Source organism: Thermothelomyces heterothallicus, assembly GCF_042370625.1.
Source record: "Thermothelomyces heterothallicus CBS 202.75 unplaced genomic scaffold P884_scaffold_1, whole genome shotgun sequence".
Lineage (NCBI taxonomy): Eukaryota > Fungi > Ascomycota > Sordariomycetes > Sordariales > Chaetomiaceae > Thermothelomyces > Thermothelomyces heterothallicus.
Genome location: NW_027192562.1, coordinates 541,730 through 560,478, shown reverse-complemented (window position 1 = coordinate 560,478; position 18,749 = coordinate 541,730). Strand labels below are relative to the sequence as shown.

The 18,749-nt window shown below is 54.5% G+C and overlaps 3 protein-coding genes and 1 non-coding gene across 4 annotated transcripts; 1 reads left to right on the top strand and 3 right to left on the bottom strand.

Moving 5' to 3' along the window:
- Positions 1-154: 154 nt before the first annotated feature.
- P884DRAFT_273816 (uncharacterized protein) lies at positions 155-4,211 on the bottom strand (the record flags this gene model as incomplete). Its single annotated transcript, XM_069442634.1, has 5 exons — positions 155-1,762; positions 1,823-2,139; positions 2,200-2,478; positions 2,578-3,041; positions 3,112-4,211. The coding sequence occupies 5 exons, from the start codon at positions 4,209-4,211 to the stop codon at positions 155-157; spliced, it is 3,768 nt and encodes a 1,255-aa protein (XP_069301465.1).
- A 3,939-nt stretch (positions 4,212-8,150) lies between these two features.
- On the top strand, positions 8,151-11,812 carry P884DRAFT_288521 (kinase-like domain-containing protein). The gene is made up of 2 exons (XM_069443959.1): positions 8,151-8,923; positions 8,994-11,812. Exons 1-2 carry the CDS (start codon positions 8,510-8,512, stop codon positions 11,319-11,321), a joined length of 2,742 nt encoding a protein of 913 aa, XP_069301464.1. The 5' UTR covers positions 8,151-8,509; the 3' UTR covers positions 11,322-11,812.
- Positions 11,813-13,192: 1,380 nt separating this feature from the next.
- P884DRAFT_233698 (uncharacterized protein) lies at positions 13,193-14,331 on the bottom strand (the record flags this gene model as incomplete). Its single annotated transcript, XM_069439892.1, has 2 exons — positions 14,081-14,331; positions 13,193-13,914 (listed from the first exon to the last, which is right to left on the bottom strand). The coding sequence occupies exons 1-2, from the start codon at positions 14,214-14,216 to the stop codon at positions 13,193-13,195; spliced, it is 858 nt and encodes a 285-aa protein (XP_069301463.1). The 5' UTR covers positions 14,217-14,331.
- Positions 14,332-14,889: 558 nt separating this feature from the next.
- On the bottom strand, positions 14,890-14,974 carry P884DRAFT_t6. Its single transcript has one exon. It is a non-coding gene; the product is annotated as a tRNA-Gln (tRNA).
- Positions 14,975-18,749: the final 3,775 nt, after the last annotated feature.

The following is an 18,749-nucleotide window of genomic DNA, read 5'->3' as shown; positions in this document are numbered from 1 at the left end:
AAGAAAAACGCCAACACCTTTCCCAGCCCAATCCCGTCCTCCTAATTATACACGATCATCGTACAACTCACACAAGACAAGAGCGGTATTTACAACCCCGCTTTCTGCAGATAACCCTCTGTATATCCATGGCAATGGCGTGCACAATGGCACGCTAAACCTCGAACCCGGCCCTTCGGAAGTCATCCACCATCTTTCGGAACAGCTCATCGCCGTCCCCGTCCTCGTCACCCGACAGCCTGTCCTCCTCGGCCTCCCCAACCAACACCCGGAGCGAGTTCTGACCAGGCGGCGCCTGTCCTTCCGCGGGCGTCTCGGCCTCCGAAACAGGATCCAGCGTCTCGGTTGGGCTGTCCATGGCTCCCGCGATACCGCCCTCACGGTAACTCGCCGCGGCGGCGGCGCCGTGCTGCTGGTACCCGTGAGGGCCAGAGGGCGGTGTCGCGCTCTCCACTGCATCGAACTGCGCCGTCGTCGTCTGCGGCGGTGGTCCAGCCTCGCCGTTGCTGCCGTGGCCGCCACCGGGTTCGGAGCCAGTGCTCGGGGACGTGTCCGGGCCCCCCATGCCAAAAACGTCGAGCCCGAGGTCCAGCCCGAGACCGCCGATCTCGCCGATCTCGCCGACGGACGGCCAGGCGTCGTCCCCGCCGTCCATCACGAGGAGCCCGGCGCCGCCGCTGCTCCCGCTCCGCTGGTGCCGGTGCCGGTGCCGGTGACGATACGAGTACTCCCGCTGCTGCGAGTCTGCGTCGTCTCCTTCTCCCTCTCCCCGGTCCCTGCCCAAGCGCACCGCATCCCCCAACAACCTCGCCCGGTTCTCCTTCAGCTTGTTCTCCAGTGTGGCAAACAAGCCTTCCAGCACGTCTCGCAGCAAGGCCTCCTCCTCCCTCAGCAGGTCGCGGATCGCATTGGAGCCCGGGTTGGCCGCGCCCGCGGCGGTCGCGGCGCCCACGGCCGGCAGGGGGATGCTCGAGGGCGTGCGCTGCAGGCCGCGCAGGACGTTGCGCCAGATGGCGGCGCGCTCGTCGGCGGGTAGCGGGAACTCGACGAGGGCGGACCGGTCAGCGCCGGCGATCGAGTCGACCAGGAAGCGCAGGCTGGTCAGGTTGAAGTTGTTGCCGCGGCAGTCGAGGGCGCGCAGGGTTGCGTTCGCCGCCAGAGCGCGGCCCAGCAACCCGGCGTCGTCGTGCAGGTTCTGGTTGCGGATCCGCAGGTGCGTGAGGGCGGTGTTGGCGGCCAGCCCGGCCAGGGCGCGCCCGGCGCCGCGCGGGAGCTGGCCGTCGTCCAGCTTGCCCGAGAAGCCGGACAGGTCGAGGAATTGGATGGACGTATTGCGGGCAAGGAGGTCGTGGAGCGTCGCCACGAGCTCGTCGCTGCAGGGCCCGGGAGAAGACAGGGAGGGGGCGGTTCCCGCGAGGCTGAGGAGGGTTAGGTGGCGCGTGACGGTAAGGGCCTTGAGGAGGGCCAGGTAGTGGGCTTCCTCCTTGAACTCGATCATCTCCATATAGAGGCCGGCGGGGCCTTGGTTGGCCGATATGGCGGCCGCTAGGTCCTCGATGCCGTCCTCGATGGGGTTGCCGTTGAGTGAGAGGTGCATGCCCCGGTTCTCGCCAATGGCCCGGAACAACTGCGCGGCTTGGCTACCATTGACTCCGCAATGGTTGAGGACGAGCTTGTGAAACCTCAGAGGCTGCCCTTGGTCGATCCTCCAGCTTCGGTACTCCAAGAACCTCTCCAGGTCCTGGAACGTTGCAGGGTCGAGCTTGGATGGGTTTAGTCACGAGCACAACTAAGCAATTCCGGCAGAGCGGGGGGAACTAACCTTGTAACCCGACACATTGAGCTCCTCCAGGTTCTCCATGCCCTCGAGGGCGGCAAAGGGAAGCAGGGAGCCTTCAGTGTGACTCTCAGCCTGGATACTGCCACTGAGGTTCAATTCCCTAATATCGGTGAGGTATCGGAACAGCCCTGGCAAGATGTGCGCCGGGAGACGGCCGGGATTTCCGGAGACTGACAGAGACTGCAGCAGCCCAGGGTAATCCGAGAGGGGTTCCACGATCATCTCCCGCAAGCTGGCGTCGTCGAGGCCACAGTAGGACACGTCCAGCGCTTGAATCGCCCCGCACTTCATGGTCTCGGCTTGGACAGGGTCAGTGGTGATCAACCGACAAAGCGCCAGGAGCAGGTGGTGTCGCTTACCGAGGTCATCCACGTCAAATTGAGGCAGGGTGTTCCCGTTGACAATCAAGCGATTGCACTTTGTGATGCCAGACCTCAGGAGGCGCAGAATTGGCGTGAGGAACTGGAGACTCGGCACTTGGTTCCTATGCTGCGCCACCTGCGCGTGAAACGACCTGCTGCAATTGCCAAGGTCCATTTGCCGGATGGTCTCGGAACAGAAAGCGAGCGCATGGAACTCTTGATGCAGCACCGGGCTAACCTTGAGCATCTCGATCTCGTCGGGACCAAGAGCCACGCCTAAAAATAAAAAAAAGAAAGAAAGAAGGAAAGGGGGGGTTTGGTCAGCACATCAACGAGGTTCTTCCCGAAACTCGACACAAACGGAGTTGCACTTACAGGTGCGGCTCAGGTAGGCAACGTTGGCCTTGCTGAAAGCGTTGTCTTGAAGGCCATACAGTACGGCCAGGTCAACATCCCGGAACGACAAGGACGTGAAGTAGTCGTTATAGCGCAGCGCTCGCAGGACCGCCAGAAGCTGCAGGGGGGAATATGGCCCGCGCTTCCCGGGTAGCAGCCGGAACTCGGGGGCGAAGCGCGTCTTCCAGTTGATCTCCCAGTTCACGTCTTGGCAGCGGTAGGCAGCTAGGTACGCATCCAGGGTCCGCTTGAAGCTTCCAAAGTCTTCCTTGGGCACGAGATACTGCGGCTCTTTCAGTCCCGATACGCGGAATACCTCCATGGTCTGCCATAGCTGCGGCCATGCCGGCTTGAGGAAGCGATCTGCCGTGCCGAGAAGGCGAATGACTTCTCGGTAGTACCGGCTGGCGAGCTCGAGAGTGACGGGAGGTTGGAAGGGATCGCTGGGATTGTCAGTCAGCCCGTGCTCCGGCCGAGACTCGCGGGTTTCTCCGCCAAGCATATCAGTCTTACCGGAAAGTGATATTGAAACGCTCTTCATGGACGACCCAGTCTCCCCTGAGGCACTCGAGGGTGACGAGGCCGAACGACTTGTGACGGCACACGGGGTCTCCCTTCGCTTTCAGAATCTCGGCAAGGTGACAAAGGTAGGTGCCGACCACGAGGTAAAAGGCTGGGGCTTCCTGGGGCTTTTTGGAGGCATCCTCGAGCTTGGGCATGTACTCCTTCCTTGTGAATCCACGCAGGACGACGGGGATGATGTCGGGCCTGCGGTGTCGGAACCTTGGCTCCTCGGCCTCGTGCAGCCTTTCGAGCAGGGCCCTGACGTCCGGCGAACAACGAACACGGCCATCTTCGTCTTGCTGACCGGCCCGCATCGCCCGGGTGATGTGGTGCATCATCTCGTTCCGCTGGGCGGGAGTCGTGAAGAAGAACTCGGACCGGCATGAGGCGTGGCCGGCCGGCCGGCTCCTCCACCAGACTTCGATCCCGAAGGATGGGCGTGTGGTCTCGGCCGCGAACACGGACACGATTGCGTCTACCGGGATGACGAGAAGCGGCTCGGGTGCTGAGCCGCCGTGCCCACGCTTCTGTTCCTCGGTCGACAATCCCGGGAGGAGGGCGACGGCGTCGGCGCGGCTCTTGGTCTTGACCAGGTACTCCGAGGTGACGACGAGATATGGGGCCTTGGTCTTCAGCAGCAGCGCGTCGTGCTCGAGCGGGGCGGATCCCTCGACATGCTGCGCCCCCCAGTCGACGGACGAAGCGGCCAAGCTGGCATTGGCGAAGCTCAGGCTGAGGCTATCGGTGGTTGAGACCGACAGGCGGGCGTGGTCGTCCGAGACGGTCGAGCCCCGGCGACTGGGAGGTTCCAAGTGCGACGAAGAGGACAACGGCCTCGACTTGGAGAGCCTCCGGGCGTGTGTGCGGAAGCTGTGGCCCCCATCAGGAGTCCCGTCCCGGTCCTTGGAGGCGAAGGAGTGCCATGGGCGGCTCTTGAGAGAGCGGATGGAAAATGATCGGTGCTCGCTGTCGGCGCTGGCCGGAGAGCTCGGGATCGTCGTCGGAGGGCTGGCAATGGAATCGGAACTCTCGGACCCGGATACGGCCATGGCTATCCGACTCGATCGTTTCTTGACCATCAAGGCCGGAGTCGTCGTCGCCATTGCCTTGGGCATGACGATCGGTGGCGAGGCGGTTGAACGCCAGTCGGCTTGCCGCAGGTACACCAGTGTACTGTACGCAGTTGCGCGCCGGGTGCAGGACGCAATCGCCGGAGGACTCGAGGGCGCGGTGCGGTGCGGTGCGGTGCGGTGCGGTTGATAACTCCACTTCCTGGGCCCTTCTGTGAGTTTCGATGCGGGGGGAAGAACGGTGTGGCATACATACACGAATCGGCGAAATGTGCGCGGTAGCGACGTCACGCGAACATGTCTCTCGGCCAATGTAACCTTGATTGTTCAAAACAGCTTTTTTTGTTTGAAAATAATGATCGAGAGCCGTTGTTGCGGAGAAGAAAAGAAAAAAGAAGAAGTTAAGTGACAACGCCGGCTCGCTGGAGCCACAGCGCAGCCAAACACCTTCTGTTGCAAACAACACCGCGGCTGGCACAACGATTGCATGCGCACGCGGGCAGGGCAGAAGTCGGGTATGGGCCGTTTTGGCGGTTTCAATTCAGTGCACCGGCGATGCTCTTTGTCGGGTGGATGGAGGAAGACCTATCGTTTGGTTTGCTCTTTAACCACGTGCAGGTGCATTTCGTTCCTTTAGTTTATTGACTTCTCCGCGGTCTTCGCTCCTGCAATGACAAGCTGCAGGACCACCCCCCATCGGCAGCTCCGTCCTGTCGATCCAGACCTTCCAGGCCTTCCAGGCCTTGGAGCAGGGCGGAGACAGTTTCTCGTGTACGGATTACTCCGTAGTTATCGGATGCATGATGATGTTATCCACCAGTGCTGGTATCTTCGTTTCTAGATTCGTCCAATCGCGACGTGGCAGCAAATCCCCATGGGCCAGGGCCCTGGTCCCGCCAAAAGGGTCTCGGGTGGAGGCGCCGAGCCGCTACCTTTGCGGGTGCAAGAACCGGACGAGGGCACTTGTCGATCAGCTCGCCTGTGGCCACAGAAACGTCTCGACTGTGAGCTCGTCTTCTAACGAACCAATCTGCACATGAATAAAACGTCGAGCAATGACGTCCTTCCATAACGTATTGAGCATACGCCTCACCCAGCAACTCCCGCTGGGAGTGTGTCGATCGGCGTTATGATTTTCTTTTTCTTTTTCGTTGGCACAGGTTTCGCTTTCATGATGGAGTAAACGAAATGTGTGGATTTGTTTGTAAACACAGCCATTTTAATAAAGGAACACGAGCTGGTAGTGTAGATTGCTCCGGACTTCCCTGTCATCATACCATGTTCAGCTGGAGAGGCAGGGCGGGACGCAACAGAGTGCATGCCTGTGGAGCTTGTCTGGAACTGGAACTTGCTGACAAGGGTGTAGCTTGCGCCACGCCCGCGTCTGATTTACCCGAAAAGGGGAACGGAGGAATGCTTTGGTGCACTAATACACTACAGAGTACGGATTACACAGTAGTATACACTACGTGTACTCGGTATTCCATGCACGACGTAGCACAGCGCACTAGCATCCGTATTTGCAGTACACACATAGTGTAGTGAGTGTATGCGGAGGAATAGTTACTCGGTAGAATTGGTTAAGGATCGCGGAGAGACATTGCCCAGAGCCTGCAGCTTGGCTCCAGTGGCTTCACAGATGGCACACTGTAGCATTTTGACCGAATCTCGCTACATAAAAATGTTTTATATGTAACTATACGGTATACCTACACTTACCGTGAGTAGCAAGGATGGAGGAAACTGCTACCAGTGCTGGTAATCTTCCACTAGCCGCAACGCAAAGGAGAGCAGTTTCCAGCTCAACCTTAGTGCACTTGGAAAGATGTGGTCGCCCGCCCTGGAAAAAGGCGAGAATGATAAGAGCAGTAAGGAAAAATGAGGAAACCACACGAAGGAAACAGTTAACAACAGAAAAAAAATATCCTGAAGCAGCAAGATACGTGTGTCGGAAAGAAATTCGGGAAGCGAGACACTCTTCCGATCAACTTTCTGGAATTGCAGTCATCCAGAAGTTCCTCGACGCGTCTAAAGCACTGAAGTGACTCTTGGTCGACTTGCTGGGACAGGAACTCGGCCGAGGTAATGACTAACAACCACCATCGACCGGAACTCTAAAGGTTTATAAAGAGGAGATATCTTCCAATGCTGTATTTGGTAAGGAATAGAGCACCGAGGACGAGGTGTCTAACTTTGCTGGTCCCTTTATTGGCCGTTCTGAATGTATAAAACTTACTATGTACTCCTCATATTACGAACCCACTCAAGTATAGAATACCGCCGTTGTGTATGTAATATGTAACTAATCCGCACTGCCGCCGAGGTTCGTTTTCGGTCCGGCGACCAGACCAGCGCAAGGTCGCCCAGTCACCCAAGCCCCAGGGATGGCCAAAACGGCCTCCTGCTCCGTATGCTCCGTATGCTCTGTACATACTGCGCAGTGGAAACATACATACTATTATTCCGTACATACCTACGAAATAAACCATGTCGCTTCGGAGAGTCAGGTATCCTGTCGCCGTTGAGCAGCAAACAGCTCCTCCAGAGCCAAGGAACTTCATGCGCAATTCTCAACGACGGGACCTCGGCAGTAGTCGACTTGGCTGCCAATTCAACGGTCGATCAACACCAAAAAGTCGTCATGCAACAGGCACCAGGTTCGACGGCGCGGCTGCAGGATCAACTCCAGTGATAATCAACCTCGGGATTCTGTTTGCGTTTTCCACAACGGCATCCGCAGACCGCTCCGAACCCGGCCGATGACGCTCATTCGTTGCTCGTGTAGGTGCGAGCCCTACACTACGCTACCAGAGCGACGGTTAGCGCCGCGCTCAAAGCGCACCGAATCTCGCGCGCCCCCTTGTTGACGGTGCCTGCTGAAACAACTCTCGTTTCATCGTCACAATCGGGCCCGCTTGGCTTCAACTCGCTGGCAAAAGCTCTGACCTGTCCCGCCCAAGGAGGCCACGGACCAAAATCATCGTCACCTCGCGCTCTTGTTCCCGTCCCCTGAATTGCTTGTCTTGGCGATACGATTCCGAGCGCTCCGGTCAACAAAGACAAGCTATGCTGCCACGGGGGGCCCAGCTCCTGTAATCCGTACTTCAGTAGTTACTAGGAACTAGTAGCTCGCCAAGACCCTCTGCATCCGCCCACTTCGTCAAATCAAAGGTCTGGCCCAGGGTGTCTGCTTACATTTCGGTGCAGGCAAAAAAAGTGTATCCCGTACACTAGAGTCGGCGACCTGCGGGGCGAACGGGGGGCACAGAAACGACAAGGGCCAGCCTTCTTTGTCGCGCACTCTATGGGCAAATGCCCGATGCGAAGGTTCGCAATGTCAAAAGGATTAGCGACAAGTAACTTGCTCAGAAGTGACACAGAGGGTTTTTTTATATCGAAAATTGCTAACGTGCTAGTGCGTCGCTGTTGCGACTACAGTGCGTAACTGGAAGCCCGGGACCAGAACCCGCGGGCGCCGGCCCCGTCACCTCCTCCGGAGTGCTTTGGGCATCTGAGGACCGGCGTGATCCTGTGATTTATTTTGAGACGAACGGTGGGAAGCACGAGCTTCTTGCCCGCAACGGACCCCTGGGCTCCTTCCCGACAAGCGCTTGTGTTGGCCCGTGCTTGGTTTCATCGCAGGGGCTAGCTTCAAGGCGATTGGCAAACCAGGTCAACCCGCGCCTTTGCCCTCCAGGCCTGCCCCTCACTTTCAGTCCCTCCCCAACGCCCGGAGAGGCTAGTAGTACCCATCTCCCATCGCGAGCCACCCCAACAGCCTGAATTAGCGCGTGTCCTTACAGTACTCCCCCTTGCGCCGCCCCACACCACTTGTCCAAAATCAATCCCACATGAGAGCGTGTCAGCGACCGACGACAACGCCGTGCCGCTTCCTTGACAATTTCAATTTTCTTACCTCCCCCCTCCCTACCTGCCTGCCCTGCCAGCCTGAAGACCAGCAGGCAGCACCTCGCTGTGTCGTACAAACACAGCACGTTGGACGAACTCCGGTACCCGTCCGTATTCTGGCTTTGTCTGACCGAAACGGCGAAGTCTCCTGCGACACACAGATCCGGGGCAAGAATCGAGAACGAACCGCTCGGACGGCCCTGCTTACCTTTGATATATCGTGTCCTCTCGCTCGCTCGCCAGGCGGTGCTCGGCCGCGACTCGCTTCTCAGGATCGCCCTCCTGTGATCGCGGTTTGTACACACACATTTGCATATGCATGAGCGGCTCTGCGCAATAACTACCGGCCATAGCTGAGCTCGGGCGCCATGGCAATGCTGGCGTCCAAAACATATCCGACTCCCCTTGGGTCCCAACCCTCAGGCATCGTCGCTACCTCGCAGCAATCCGCTTATCCAGCCCCGAGACGAGCCCCCACGGCTCCCATGGCCTCTCAGAACTACGCCAGCCCGACCGAGTCCGAATTCGACGAGCTCGATGGCCCCGACGCAGTGAAGAATTGGGACGAGGACAGGGTGTGCGAATACCTCCGCAGCGTCAAGTGCGGCGAGTACGAGAAGGTGTTTCGCCGGAACCACATCAATGGCGAGAACCTGCTCGAGATAGACAAGGAGGTTCTGAAGGAGATGGGCGTCGAAAAGGTTGGGGACCGGGTGCGCCTGTTCTTGAGCATCAAGAAGCTGCGGACAAAGACATACGCCAACCAAAGGAGACGGAACAGGGTACGCCCGCCCTCGTCGGAAAGCGCTGCGAGCGGCATGTCCGGGCTGACAAAACTCATTCTCGCTGCAGGAATCATTTGCCGGGCTCGACACGCACTATGTGCCACCGTCGTCCTCGCCCCGGCCGCCGGGCGGCCGTGCGGTGCCTCCGTCGACGACGTCAAACAAGCGATATTCGCGCCAGTACGATATGCAATCCTCCGTTCCCGCTACCGACCATTCAAAGCCCTCGTCACGCCCGACCTCCCCGCTACCGAGCGGCGATTTCAGGACGGCTCGCCAGCGGTATGCGCAGCCCCAGGGGCACTCTAGCCAGCCGACTTCCGCCGGGTCCGGCAGGTTACCCGTGTCCTCCTCGTCTGATCAGCCGCACCCCGGTCGCTTCCACCAGAGGAACCAGTCCAGCATGGACGGGTCGCTGATGGCCGCCCTCCCGCCGGGACAGGACGTAATTCGTGTCATCTCGACTGGTGGTGGCACAAAGGTCGTCAAGATTGCCGACTGCAAGACGTGCGAGGAGGTCATGCGGGTCACGTTGCGGAAATTTGCTTTGCGGGAGGATCACGAGAGGAATTACTGCTTCTGGGTGCTCAACGGCGTAGAGCCCGATCCGAACCAGTGCCGCCGGCTCGGCGACACCGAGTTGTGGCGAATCATCAAGGACCACACGCGGCCGGAGCGGAACCGCCTGATCTTGCGGCGCGTGCCTGCCGGGGAACCGGGTCAACAGGAGCTGGAGAGAGCTGCCGCGATTGCCATGGAAGAGGCCCAGCAAAACCACAACCGGGCCATCGAAGGCATGGATAAGCGCAGCCAGATGAAGGCCCAGAAAGTCCTGGGCGAGTCGTGGGAGACCATACAACAGCCGCCCCTCTCGCCCGTCTCGTACCAAGACCGGGAGAGGAATGTGTACAGCGCCGCCCGGGACCTGGAGCGGCCTGCCGTGGTTGAGACGGCCCAAGTAGTGCCTCGGCGCAAAGGCATGTTGCGCCAGTTTGGCGGGCTCAGGCCGCCTAGCGAGCTCATCGCCTCGGACTTGACCAGCTACTTCCCGGACCACTCGCGGGAGGCGATCGACAGGACGGCGCGCATGTCCATGAGGCGGTCACAGCGCCTGAGCCGGGTCAACCACCGCCTGAGCGTTGCGAGCACCTTGAGCTTCGCCTCGAGCATCCAGGACGCTCCGCCCATTCCGACGATTGCCGACAGCTGGCTCACTGCTTCCAACCAGATCGCCAAAGTGCGGACGCGGGACACGCGCTTCCAGACGTACCGAGACTCGGTCGCCTCGTCTGTGCTCGACACCCTGCAGGAAGAGTCTTCGCCAGTCGAGCCAAATCGGAAGTCGTACGTCTCCTTTGCCGATAGCGGCTCCGAGGGGGCGGCTGCACTGAGCATCACGGATCCCGACGGCAACGTTGTTCGGCACAGCTACTTTGAGGGCAGCACGGCTGGGTCGGGTGGCTCCGGGTCGCTCGAGGATGTCAACCAAGCGCTGACAGAGGACGGGGAGGACGCGGACGAAGAGCTCCAGAGCTTCCTTGCCGGCGATTCCTGGGACGACAGCAAGTGGATGAAGGGTGCCTTGATCGGCCAGGGATCGTTCGGCAGCGTCTACCTCGCCCTCCACGCCGTGACGGGCGAGCTCCTGGCCGTCAAGCAGGTCGAGATGCCGTCTCCCGGCGCTAACAGCCAGAGCGACTCGCGCAAGAAGAGCATGATCGAGGCGCTGAAGCGCGAGATCAGCCTGCTCCGCGACCTGCGCCACCCCAACATTGTGCAGTACCTCGGGTGCGGGTCCTCGGCCGATTACCTCAACATCTTCCTCGAGTACGTCCCCGGCGGTTCCGTCCAGACGATGCTCAACTCGTACGGCGCCCTGCCCGAGCCCCTCATCCGCAGCTTCGTCCGCCAGATCCTGAACGGCCTCTCGTACCTCCACAACCGCGACATCATCCACCGCGACATCAAGGGCGCCAACATCCTGGTCGACAACAAGGGCACCATCAAGATCTCGGACTTTGGCATCTCCAAGAAGCTCGAGGCGACCAACATCCTCAACGGCGCCAACAATAACCGGCACCGTCCCTCGCTGCAGGGTTCCGTCTTTTGGATGGCGCCCGAGGTGGTGAAGCAGACGTCGTACACTCGCAAGGCCGACATCTGGTCCTTGGGGTGCCTGATCGTCGAGATGATGACGGGCCAGCACCCGTTCCCGGACTGCACGCAGCTGCAGGCTATCTTCAAGATCGGCGGTGCCAAGGCCACCCCGACGATTCCCGAGCACGCGAGCGAGGAAGCAAAGCAGTTCTTGACCCAGACGTTTGAGATTGACCATAACAAGCGACCGAGCGCGGATGATTTGATGCTGAGTCCTTTCCTCACGCCTCCGGCATGATATGTCTATTTTCCTAGGGTAATATGCCTATTTTCCTAGGGTCAATTCCTCACTTATCCCTCTTCTTCTTCTTTTTCTTCTTCTTCTTCTTCCGTTCTATTCAGTTCGATTCTAGCGATTGTCTGATTTCTTTCTTGCCTACAATACCGGGTGACGGCGACAGGTCCCCTCTTCTCTTCTCGTTTCAGATGGGGCCTTCTTTCGACGGACATCGGGGTAGATTGATGAAGCTCACGAATGGTCGACGTGGTTGATGTCATGATACGGGATGACTGGCAAACGTTGGTTTCAGGAGGGGTTGGTAGAGTATGCGGGCATAATACTAGCAATGATTACATGATGTCTTAGTCGTTTACGTGCATCAAGGCATCAAGGCGTGACAATAAGAGCATTCAAAGAATGACCCAGCTGCTACGTGTTGGTTGTGGCCGCAGCCGTACGGTTGCCATTGCATCCTTGTGTTTGTTTCACACAACGTCCGCGCTGTTCAGTGAGGTACCCAGAGAAGCTCTGCAGCGTTGGTGCTCTACGGAAGACGGCCAGTGTGTTTTCTGCTGTGGCTTGATGTTGGCGGGTAGTGTTCGCAGCGTTGGTAGTTACTGTTTCTCCACATTGCCACTCTTCAGCGAACGCAACTCCCGAGACTTTTGACATCAACTTGCGACCTGTAATATGTACGGATTACACGAAATTCACTCCAAACACTAGCAAGATTCTCGTGGATTGAGCCATCACCCGAGAATACCACCCTCCTTGTTCATAGCCGTCATGACCAAGTGGATGGGAATCGAATCTGGAACCCATCGAAAGCAGCGCGCAACTCGACACCATCACTGTGCCCGTTCCAACCCCATGTCACGTATCTATGTGTTTCTGTGGGGCGCTCCCTCGTCAGAACTCAAATCAGTGGTAAACAGCTTATTTCCCCTCAACATCAACACCCGTCCAGGTACAAGATTATACATAGCAGCAACCGTTTACCCCAAGGCACGGAGTAGTATATACTCCGTACCACCAACCTGGACGACCCGAGAAGTCTTGTCTCCGCCCCCCCAAATCCCCCTCTCCCTCCGAGACTTCTAGGTTCTTTTTTTTTTTTTTAGATGATATCACAGCAAAAGGGATGCATGAGATTCAGGCGCGGCACCGGCTCTCTTTCTTTGCTCCTGTTTTGCTCCTTACTGGCTCACTCACTCGCCCAGCCGAGGTCGCGGTGGATCTCTGGAGAAACCGTTCCAGTCCGTCCACGGGAGGGCCGACTGGGTTGGCAAGGTTTTACCGCAACATGATATTAAACGTAGAAAACCAACGATTCTCGAAAATAACGATAGGTGCATGGATGCGTGGGAAGAACTTGGAATCACACATAAAGGCACACCATATCGTATGTACAAGTCCCATCTCCACTATCGTTCAGCCTGCTACTGTGCTCGCATCGCAGGCCATTTACAGCCGTGCCAAGACCTTCCTATTCCGTCTCTCTCCGGCCGGCAAAAATTACAGTCTGTTATCGTTGCCACAACCATCCGTCCCTCCGTCCTTTCTCACCTCATCCCCAAACCCCTCTTCTCCACGCGCCCTTGCTATTCCCTCGTCCAGCTTACGCCGAGGTGCTACCCCAATGCATCTTGGCCTTGATCTTCTCCTTGAGGCCGTGCTTCTCTTGGCCACCGCTTGCGCCGTGGCCGGTCGTGGTGGTCTCGTGGCCATGGCGACGTGAGCCGCTGCCCGGTGCGTCCTTATGCACGCCCTTCTGCTCAAGCAGACCTGCGTCAGACATGGTGGTCAGCCAGCCTGGGAGATACGGATGACCAATAAATCACAGAAGATAAAAAAAAAGAAACAAAGATTATAAAAAAAAAAAAAAAAGATTACTCACGATCAGCCTCCCTCCCCGCTCCAGGTCGCGAGGCGTCGAAATCCCCCCCGTCAGCCGCGAACCCGCTGGACCTGACATACTCATCCTCGCCCTTTCCCCGCGCCGCCCCCTCACCTTCGGCGCCGAGGCCCTTACCGCTATCCCGCCGCTGGTGGCCGCCCGCAGGCTCCGAAGCGGCGACGGCGCCCGCGTCGCCGCCGTGCTCGCGCGCCACCTGCTCGAGCGGCCGCGGGCCGGGCCCTTGGAGGTTGACGGCCCGGCCGGGGCCCTCCTCCTCCCTATTCTCGTCGTCGTCGTCGTTGTTATTGTTATTGTTGTTGTTGTTGTCGTCGTTGTCTCGCTCGAGAGTCTCGGGCGAGACCATCGTTGCGTCGCCGGTGCTGCGGCGGGACTGGCTCGACGGCTCGTCTCCTGCTGCTGCTGTGGAAGAGGCAGAGGCATCAGGCGGGCGCGTGTCGCTCTGGGCCTTGGTCGAGTCCCCGCGCACGCCGTGGGCCGAGGGGGCGGACTTGGCCGGGCCGGCTGGGTCCTCGGTGGTGGTGGTGGTGGTGGTAGTGGTGGTGGTCGGCCTCTGGTCGACGAAGCGCGGCTTGGTGGCTGCTTCGGGCTCCGGTTTAGTCATGGGTTCGGGCACGGTGGTACCCGTGGTTCTGGCTTCCGTCGCGGCTCCCTCTTGATGGGATGGGGTCGATGCTCCGGCTGCATCCTTCGGGTCTGATATCGGAAGTCACTCAGAAAAATTGCCCTAATTGGTTACGGTCCGTTAGGGTTAAATTAGGTTATAACTCTATAACAACAGTCAGCATGCAGTCCGTAAGGTACATCTTACTTAGAAGAGCTAGGTGATTATAGTGCAACGCGTATATACAGTACTTACTACCCATGTTTCCGGCATCGTAGGGCTCCCCGGCAGCGACATTGCCCATCTTTCCCGAGACGGGCTCCTCGCCGTGCGCTCGGTTCTCGCCCCGGATGGCTCTGGAAGCGGCGCTCGCGGCCTTACTGATGGCCTCCATGATGGTCTGAAAGGTGTCAAATACAGTTGTGTGCTGTGCGTGTTTTTGTTCGCCGTCTGTCTACTCGCGCCAAGTTCGGTCCGCCTTCCAGAGGGCAACTAATTATCCGAGAGAGGCCAACATCGTTTTTATGCCCTCCGTTTGCCCGAGCGCAGCGCCCAGCTACCTCATTTCGTCGACATTCGCTTGCAAGCTAGGGTAAGAAGTGACGTATGGGGGTCTCGCACAGGATTCAGGGAACGTCTACCCGGCCGTGCACCAACACCGTGGCAGTCGGAGAATAGGGAATGCAAACGCTCGATTCAATTTGGGCGTCTACTCGGTTGTGGCACCTGCCCGCGGTTACTGGAAGGACCCCAACTTGAGTTGACGCACGCAGGGTCGCATCATTCAGCCAAGCACTTGCAGTTTCTTCAACTCAGCATTCCACAGTTGCTCATCCCCTCGCCGACCCCAAAAGAGGAAGGCATGACGTCGGTAGTGGGGTAGCTCTTGACGTCATGCTCGGCGATCTCTTGGTATTCGGGGGAGGAGCCGCCACTGAGAGACTTCCGAATCAGAGCCTTATGGCATTGGAACAGGCTTAACGGTTTGGGGTGAGAAAAATTGCTTGTGTGTCCTGGGTTTGGCTCTTCACGCACGTTGACATGCGCGACAAAGGCAAAAGAAGATGAGGTCATGCCCGGAATCGAACCGGGGTTGCCGGAATGTCCTGAAGATATCAGAATCCGGAGTGATAACCGCTACACTACACAACCATTTGCCTGAACGACACCTGATTGGTGGACAGGGATATCACCGTTGCCTAATATGGAGGAGAAAGAGACCAAGTCATACCTCTATACAGACTACGAATCAGCAACTATTTCGCTTGATCTCAGCAACGGCTTTGATTGCGGTGCAACTTTAATGCGTATAATTACCAATCTTCTCGCAGAGAGAGGCCCTGTTTTGCATAAGGCACCGAGTTCGGCTTAGGATTTCAAAGGATACGAGGAGGTAGGGATCGGTCGTCACTGACAATAGCGAGACTAGAAACAGTTCTAGGACTGAGATGGGCCAAAATGGCTGCTAAACGATGGAAATGGTCCAGATCCAGCTGGACAAGCTTGTATTTCTCCCAATCTATAGGCTACCTCCCCCAAGGGTCCTGCCCTACATGATATATCGCTCAAGATCTAGCCCTACCACCTTCCCCTCCAAGTTCGCGATTACCAGCTCGCGTAATATCAATAGTTACCATAACAAATCGTATTACCAACCACCTTCGTTTAGTAGTAAGGGAAGACGTTAGAATTGGCTACCTTATTCCAAACCATCACAAAGAGCGATCTCGGATCGGCCGTACACGGGTCGCTTACAATATTAAAGGTCTAGGTATTACAGCATATAGCTATCAGTAGGTCAGATCCGACGGACCTACTAATAGGGATAATAAGCCAGGGGTTATAGACATATATTTAGACAGCATCCCCAAGTGCCTCTAGCACTTGGAAGAATAAACGCATCTTATTACCACTTCTACAGACCCGTACCAGTAGGTCTAGAAGAGCCGCCCATAGCGCGAATACCGCTATAGTATCGTATCTTATAGCCAGTCCGAGCTATAGTCATTTACAGCCATCGAGCTGTAGCAAGTGGTACCTACTACCGGTTCGAAGCTATAATCTTCGTTACCACTCGCGTTCGAACGCCGTAGGAGACCATTTGCCCAAGTCAAGTAACTATATCCCTCTACTCCGAGCAGACACCTAAACGGTCAAAAACGACAGTAATATTAATACTGTCAAGAACTGATAAACGAGTCTAAACTACGGCAAGCGTATTAGACCTACCGCTTCGTCGTTAGAAACGCCTACCGGCGTTAGGTTTAGAAGCTCTCTCTAACGGACCTCCGACTCCTTAAGCTAGTAGCATCTCTTAAGGAGGCCGATAACTACTCTACTTATACTTAGGACTTCTATAACCACCTGATAGACGAGGATTACCTAGAATCGTAGACTCTTAACGACTATACCTTAAGAAGGCTCGTTAGGCACTTTGTAAGACTCCTTCCCCGGCTCTTGAATAAAGCTCTCATTTTATCGTTACCATTAGTGGTAAGAATTACACCGGAAGTGCGAGTTTAGGAGGAAAGCTAGTATAGGGGACCCTTAGAGACCCCGAAAACGCTAAGTCCTAAAGACCTAGTCTAGTAATTTACTATACTATTAGAAACTACCCTATAGAGGATAACTCTATCTGCCAGCCTATTAGATCTACTAGAGACCCTAAGGCCCGAGCTAAGCCTAGTAGGTCTAAGTAAATAGGGTAACTAGATATCAAGTAGACCTAGTAGAGCTGCTTAAACTATAATTATAACTAATACGCTAAGGGAACTTCTAGAAAAGGAAGAACCCTAATAAAGGCCTTTACAAAATCCCTAGTTAATAGTCTAATTAATAGAAGGATTACTAAGGATAATGTTAATATTAGTAGGGGATACCTTTATAAGGGGACCTATACCCCTCTTACTATTGGACCTAATAGAGGAAACAATTATAAGACTGCTTTAGAGGGTAATAGTTAGACTTCTTTAGAACGTTATAACTAACTAAGTGGATATTAGTTCCCCTTAGCTATAGCTAGTATATATAGCGCTATAACTAGTGATAGATTAAGCCTAGAAGATTACCGATATTAGCCTACTTTAACTAGATACCGACTAAAAGATTATAAATAGCTAGTTAATCTTCTATTATAAAAAGATCTATTGCTATATTAATACTAATCTCTAGATTAAATACGTCTATAATATAGTTAAAGGAAATATTTCTAAGGAGCTTTTCCTATAAAATAATCTATAGGTATTATTCTATAGGTTAGCCTTATAGTAATATAAGTAATAACTATCGCTAACTAAGAAAGAAACCCTATACCTAAGTATAGAGATATAGCTCTAGAGGATTAAGGAACGATTTAGCATCTAGTTTAACTAGGTAGGTCAATAGCTAGTTTAGAATAGCTATACTAAAGACGACCTAGCCTTAGGTAAATCTATCTATAAATTTGCTATAGACCTCTTCTACTATACCTAAGTCTAAGGAGATAAGATAAACTACTAGCTTCTAACTAGACTCTAGTTAGTAATAACTCCCTTACTCTATAAGCTCTACCCTAAGTTATATAAGATAGATACTATTAACTAATACCTCCTCTATACCTCTAAAAAATAGGAAGCCCTTTTAAAGGAACTTAGAGCTAAAAAGAGGTCAAGGAAGGTAGCTATATTTAATATTAAGGATACCTTAGATAGAACTAATAGTAATAATAGCAATAATACTAACAAGGAATAAGCTAATTAATTATATACTAACTTTCGAAAGGGTAGTTAAGGTTAGTAGTACTAGATTAACCATTATAGGAGAAGGGAGGAATAGAAACGTAGGTATCTCCTATAAGAGGAGCGATTCCGAAGCCGTAATTAGGAGTCTCGACCGAAAGAGTGTAATGACTAAGTTAGAAATAGCTGCCTATAGGGTACTAAAGCCTAGGAAAAGGGTAGATACAGCGACCGGAATCCCTACTTTAGACGGTTCTACTACTATAGCTAGAAGTATATTAACAAGGATAGTACCTACTACTACTATAATACTATAGTAATATCTAGCGAGGATAAGAAGGCTAAAGCCAAATATAAGGAGCTTAAAGTTACTAGCTATCTCCTAATTAACGACTATAAATCCGAGACTAACAGAGATAGTAGTAATAGAGAGATATACTTCCTTAGCACCGCCAAGGAAGACTATATCTAGGAAGATAGCAATATCTATAGGCTTTACAAATAGTTATTTACAAGCCAAGGAGCGTTATACCACTACCTACGTCAGGATTATAGAAAGAAACTATACCTACCTAAACTACCGAAGGAGGACCTTCCCTAGGTAGAGTAGGACTTCGTAAAAGGAGTAGCTATACCGTCAGAATTAACTAAAGAACTATAATAATAGGAAACCGCATTCCTCTCCTTCGAACCTAGCCAAGTGGTAGAAGCTAACCTAAGTATAGAAATACCCTTCTACTAGCTAAAGAAGACGTCTTACCTATATATTCTGGTTCGAGCCAACCTAGGAGACTAGACTATAGATATCTATTTTGATACAAGCAGTTTAACTAACCTAGTTAACCAGATATAGATTACCTAATAGGCAAAGAATCCTTGATAGATTAAGGGCGAACCCCGTACCCTTAAGGGAGTCAATTCGAAGATTAGGATTAGCAAATAGGTCGAATTTAACTTCTATATCCTAGGGGAGGCTAGGAACATACCTATTAATAGGTATATCTACGTTACGGCCGATGTCATCGATAAACTTGCTCTAAAGATACTACTAGGCACCGACTTTATAACCGCTTATAATATCAAGATTAACTTTGTCAAGGGTATCTATACCTTTAGATCATTAGCTAATATAAAGGTCCGTAGAGATGTTATAAAAAAGAACCCTAAGCCTATATCTTAGAAAGTCACTACCGCCTGGTATACCGTTATAC